The sequence below is a fragment of the Carettochelys insculpta genome, chromosome 1 (assembly GCF_033958435.1).
Source record: "Carettochelys insculpta isolate YL-2023 chromosome 1, ASM3395843v1, whole genome shotgun sequence".
Lineage (NCBI taxonomy): Eukaryota > Metazoa > Chordata > Testudines > Carettochelyidae > Carettochelys > Carettochelys insculpta.
In genome coordinates, this window is record NC_134137.1 from 63,185,128 (window position 1) to 63,191,227 (window position 6,100).

A 6,100-nucleotide genomic window follows, 5' to 3' on the forward strand; every position below is an offset into this window, starting at 1 on the left:
TCATTAGTATTTTCCGATTTGGCCGTTAGCCTGGTGGCCCCTTTCAAAATTTTGGCCAAGTGTAGACATAGCCTAAATTGCATTATTTAAGAAAGTAACCTGGACTTATAACGAGAACCCCCTGTAATATATATTTTATGCTCAGAAGCCATTCAAGATGAAGCGGCCCAACAACTCTCCTTTAATCACAGGACAAAAGGGGGTGAGTACATCACAGATTCACACACTACAAATCCAGTTTCCTTAATGAGACCATGGTTTTTATTGTCCAGCATAATTACGAATTTAAAATTCCTAAAGGAGAAATGAAATTGTATACATTTGACAATTTGAAGAAGGGGAATAAGAAGATATCAGTAACATATGATTCTAAAAGGGAATGGGTCATGCTGGAAACCACTATAGTGTTTGTTTTGCCGGAATGCAAAAACTGCAACATAAATATAATATTTAAGAGTCTCTATAGACTGTTCTGTACTTCTCATATAAGACTTTAATAGGCTTTTTCTCACTAGTTGAAATTTGGAAGCTATTGATCTCTGGGATTGTCTACACTACCCGCTTCCTTCGAAGGAATGATGGTAATTAGGGTTTGCTAATAAAGTACTGCACTGCACACGCAGCACTTCATAAGCAAATCCCCCGCCCTGCCCCGCCCCACGGCAACTTTGAAGTTTTAGACTTCACAGTACTGGCACGCGTATAGCTGCAGCTCACCCGCTGGTACTTCGAAGTGCAGGGGCAACTTTGAAGTCCCCTTACTCTTCAAATTGCCCTGGCGGGGGGGGCGGGGTTTGCTTAATGAAGTGCTGCATGTGACATTTCACGCCTTGCCCAGTAGGAACTGGGCCTGAACAGCATATATTGAATAGAGATTATTCTTTCAATTCATGCCATCTTAATATGCTGCTCTAAGACAAAGAGTTTATTTGTATCAGAGTGGACAAATGTAGATTTTTTTTTTTCTTCCTTCTGCTGATTTCATGCATTTGAAATTCCTGTACAAAAAGCAAAGGTTTGTCTCTTGTATTTTCTTCGATTTGTTACAGTTAAGGAAGAAACAAACCAACAGTTAATCAGAAATCCTGCTTCATTCCTAAATGTTTCTTTGAACAGGCCAGTTCCTTTGGATTCCTTCTTGGATTGTGACAAGTTGGCATTAAGTCTGGGGATGGTATCCAAAAGTGTAAGACTAAAACAGTTTATAGTTGTCAGAGCAAATTAACATCTAACTTTTGAGGGCACGGGGTTTTTAATTCTCTATTTAAAAAAAAAAAAAAGTTTCTGTTTCATAGAGTACTAACAATACAAGGATGTCCTAAGGCAGCACAGGTACAGTTTTGAAATTCTTTGGTATTTTTTTTATTGCCATCATAAACTCATTTATCATTCAGATATTTATTTGGAACAATCGCTACTGAACTTCTTGAATCTAAAAATGTATTACGATTTTTTGCTTCTCCCTCACACTGAAGGCTGAATCCTACAGTGCCCCAGTACAACTGAAGTCAGAGGCCTACCAGCCAGTTCCTCTTGGCCTAATATGTTCCATGGAGCCATTCTACCAGCCAGTTATTTATCCGGTACAAGCTGTACTCAGAACACAGCCTTTCCTGATGCACCCTTAATGCTGGATCAGAGAGATGAGGTGCCTCTGCCATACTATCATACAGATTCCTCTTCTGCAGGGGAGGCCACAACTGGCTGTTTCATCAGACTTCCTGTTTGAGCAAGCCAGATGGAATAAGAGACTAGGGTCTATTCCTAAAAATTCATGAAATTTTAGCTATGATTACATACAGACAGTGGAGATAATAATGCAGGAATGGAGGGCTGAAGTTGGTCACCCCCGTGGCACCACTCATGCCAATTAGATATAACAAGGATTACAAAAAGAAAAAGAAAGTGTCTTTTCCACTTGGGGGTTCTTAACTGCAGGCACAGAAACTGCTCAAGACTTCAATCGAAGGAAGAAAAAGCAGCCACAGACTTTGCTCACAGAGAGATTTTTATTTTAAATTGCTAAATGTTAACTAAGTAAGACAGATGGACTTCAATTATGTCAGAGTTATAAAAATCAGACATGAACATAAACCCACTAGTCAAATAGAACAAGGCCCAGGAACATCTCTCCCTGGTGAAGCATACGCAGTTTGCGCTTCCCACTACCAGGATGCTGTCCCAGAACCTACATAGCAGCTCCCAGAAGAGAGAAACTACTGACATGCGTGTGAGCTTTAGAGAGCCCCTTCCCCCTCCACCCAAATAATCTAGAAGCAGTTTCTGCTACTCCATTCTTATATCCAAAGAACTTAACTTTGATAAATGGCTTCACTACCCACCGCCACTCATGGAAGTCTCCAACTTGTTTTAAGATCGAGACTCTCAATCTATTCAAACTACTTTCTGAAAATGTGAATTTACGAGATCCCCAATGGTAAATAGCTCTGGTGATTTGAGAAAGGACACTACTACTGTGCATCAGCAGGATTTATTTCTGGCTTTAAGATGGGGAGGGAAGCCCCAGCCCATGATTCAGATCAGGATCACAGCTTGCCTGGATCTGGACCTCGATGCTTGTGGGGGTCCAGATCCTCCTCATCCAGTCCATGGCAGGGTGAGATGTGACATGCCCTGAACCTTTTGGGCCAGATCACGCAAGCTGAGGCTGAATCCAGCTCATAGGCTCTGCTGGAGGCTAGGAAACAGCCGCACGCTCTGAACACCACCACTCTTCCCCTGGCGGCGGGAGCAGCAGCAAGCAGCCGAATTCTGGCGAACCAGAACAGTGGAGGGGGTTTGGAAAGGTGCCTGGTAGTGGCAGGAGAAAAAGCTCCAGCCATGGGAGAGGACAGCAGTTGCAGCACATGGAAGTAAGTGCCTCCACCTCAGCATACTCCCATCACCTTCTCCTGCTGCTCAGACCCCACTCCTGCATCCTTCCACCCACAATCCCCAACTCAGGCCCACTCCTACACATTCCCTCCCACCCAAACCCCACACCTGCTCCACAGCAGCCCCCACCCACACACTGGAACACATACCACCACCATTTTTGGTCCTACCCTAGGCCTCCAAAAGAGTTAATCTGGCCTGGAGTTAAGCACTGAACCTCAGTCTCTTCCCCACCCCACGGCACTGGAGTATGAGAGGAATGAGGTGTCACAATCAAGGGCCACATCAGGGAGGGTTTTGTGATTTTTTTTTTTTTTTTTGGACACTTCCCACTTTTTGTGGCCCCTCACTGAATTCTTCTGTGGGCCAGGAGTCAGAGACTCAGAAGAGGTTCCCCACTTCTAAAAGCTGTATGATTTTTAACTCCTGCTTAGAAAAGCTGGAAGACAGGCACTTTGAATGAAAGTGCATCCTCAGCCATGACTAGACACAGCATCAACACTCATTTATAATGAAATCTGAAGAGCTGTGTTTTCACAAAAAGTCTTAGTACTATACCTGTTTTTATTTTTTATTTTTGTCAGAACTACTCTTTGGTTTTTATCCCCTTCCTAGGTTCTCACATACTACGGTTGAGGGGAAAAAAAAGTCACAAGAAAACTGACTCAATGCTTATAAGAATACTCAGTTATCTGGAGAATTCACTGGTCACATAGTGCTGGTTTAACTGTTATTTACAGTAAATGTAAAATCAGGTTTATTTAGTCAGTATATTTATTGCAGGTGAAGTTATGCACGTTTATCTATAATCATGTGTGTACACATCAATCTTCATACTATTTTATATTGATATAAACCTGCATCAGAATGCAAGAACTGTAGCATTGCATAATTTGCAATTGTGACCAATTTCTCTCTTAGGTGGGCTAAGGCAACATATTAGGCTAGGCAAAAGAGGAGAGAGCTCAATATTCGAAATCAAATCATAGTGACCATTAACTATACCAAGTACTCACTAGCATTCCATCAGCAGATGACACTTTTTCATACATCTTCCAAGCATCTGCTCTTACAACATCTGATACTCGCAGTGTGTCACAAAGTGCAACAAAGTCAGTTTCTCCAAAGTCAAGCCTAAGAAAGAGGGGGAAAGAGACTATTAGTGTGGTCTAAACCTAAAAAGCTCACTTAAATGGGAAAAAAAATGTATCTTACATGGTTATAAAGTATAACATAGTAGATACCATCTGACACCTCTCCAGATAAAAAGCCCATCCTGAAAACACACCCAGAAAAAAAAAAGTCCCCTTCTACCTGCAGTTTTAATGTACCACAATACCTATAAAACTTAAACTTGGAGATCACTAATCATCAGAGCCCTGTGCCTGGATACAGGATTTGTATCGCTATCTGATCTGCAAACAATCCACAGCAACAAAGCAGATAGTCACTGGTTTGCTAGGCACCATTTATAACCCTCAAGAATGGACAGATGGAAGAGCATAGCCTGAAACTAGTGATAAACAGTGCACTAAGGGAAGTGGCTTTCCATTAGAATGTCTGATCTAAATTAGCATAATCCTGAAATTCTTAATGCCTCCATGTCAGCCACCAGTAGCAGAGAAAGCAGCAAACACTTCCGCCTTTTTAAAATATCTATACTCTTGTCCTACAGTAGGACTGGGGGGTGGGCAGCTGCGGTTCTTGGGAAGCCTGGTGGCCAAAAGCGCGGGGACCAATCAAATACCCAGGCAAAACCCAACCTTACATTCTGGGTTGCCACTCTCTGTATCTTTTAAATGTTAACACTTAAGATTACATCAACCTGATTGCTTAATACTTGGTAACGGCGAAGCGGTGCCATGTCACTGCCAGGAGGCGCTGGGCGTGTAGCCGGCACGCGCAACTCCAGCTAGGCGAAGCGCAGCGCTCAGCCGGCGGCCACCAGCGCGCTGCGTTTATACAGCCAGAAGGGCCTCTGCCCAGCAGCGCCGAGCACCGCAGCAGTCGCCGCCGTCACCACCGCCGCCGGGCCGGGGATGCGCAGCCAAGCGGCGAGCAGAACTGCCCTCCCGCGGGACGCGCCCGGAGCAGCGGCGACGACTAGCCGGGCGCGGCGCTCTCACCTGGCGGCTGCGGCGGGCGGAGGGGTACCGCCGCTGCCGCACTCCGGACTGGCTCGCGGACCCTTGGCAGCAGCTGCCCCCTTGCGGGGGGGCTTGGGCGGCATGTCGGGCCCGCGCAGGATCGCGCGGCACCGCAGCCGTTGACTCCGAAGTTTAAACGTCCAACGGGACAGGGAAAAGAGAAACCGATAAACCGGCTCCCAGCCGCGACCGCTCAAACCGCGGGAAAATACGTCACGTCCGACCCGCCCCCAGGGCGGAGCGTATACGTCACTTCCCAGCCCACAACTAACCTCAGAGCGAGGCGACGGCGGCGAAAGGGGCGGAGCTTGCAAACCAGAACGAGTCTGAGAAGCCGGAATTGGAATTCGGAGTCCTGGCAACAGCGGCTTTGGCATTGGCCCATCGGCCAATAAGCGACCTTACTTGCTCTCGGCCTCTGTGCGTCTCAGCCCGTGGAGCGGGTGCTGCCGACTCTGCCTGTCGCCTTAAGAGTGATCGGTTGGATAGGCCCCTGCCAAAGTCCTGCGACACTTTGGCCCGTTTCACAGCCATAGGGATTAAGACCATAATATGTTTCCCGATTTCAGCTACTTAAATCCAAATTTTCTGGGTGTTGTAGTGTCAGGGATCCTGACCCAGAAAGGAGTTTGGGGAGGGACGGACGGTCTTTGCAGGGGTTGTGGTACTGCCAGAGAAGAACGTAAGCCGCCGTGTCCTGGTGCGCAGCTAGGGCGGGACCCGGCTGAGCGGCAGTAAAAGCCGGCAGGGAGCTATTTAAAGACACTTTTAGTTACTTTCATCCCAGGCTACTGCTGTCCTTACCTCTGCCTTCAGAGCTGGGCAGCTTTGAAGGTGGTAGCTGCTGGCCAGAAACCCGGTTCTGAAGGCAGAGCGACCACCAGCAACAGAACAGAAATCAGAATAGCCTTATATGCTATTGGCACCCTTATGTCTAAGCTGTTGGCAGCTGCTGCCAGCAATCTCTAGCCATGGTGCTCTGAAGGCAGCTGCACAGAAGTAGTGGTGGCATGGTATGAGATTGCCATGCAGACCTGTATACAGGAATTTCTGTAAGG

At 46.4% G+C, this 6,100-nt stretch overlaps 1 protein-coding gene across 2 annotated transcripts in view; it reads right to left on the reverse strand.

Annotated features, from left to right (window-relative positions):
• The window catches only part of RB1 (RB transcriptional corepressor 1), a 193,386-nt gene extending 188,145 nt beyond the window's left edge, over positions 1-5,241 (reverse strand). Inside the window, exons 1-2 of one of the 2 annotated variants that reach the window (XM_074987922.1) lie at positions 5,022-5,160; positions 3,912-4,029 (exon numbers count right to left, since the gene is read on the reverse strand). In XM_074987922.1, coding sequence (XP_074844023.1) covers positions 3,912-3,958 — 47 coding nt within the window. In that variant the 5' untranslated portion in view covers positions 3,959-4,029; positions 5,022-5,160. Of the gene's footprint in view, positions 1-3,911; positions 4,030-5,021 lie in introns of both variants that reach the window. The other variant, XM_074987914.1, reaches the window with a different exon arrangement.
• Positions 5,242-6,100: the final 859 nt, after the last annotated feature.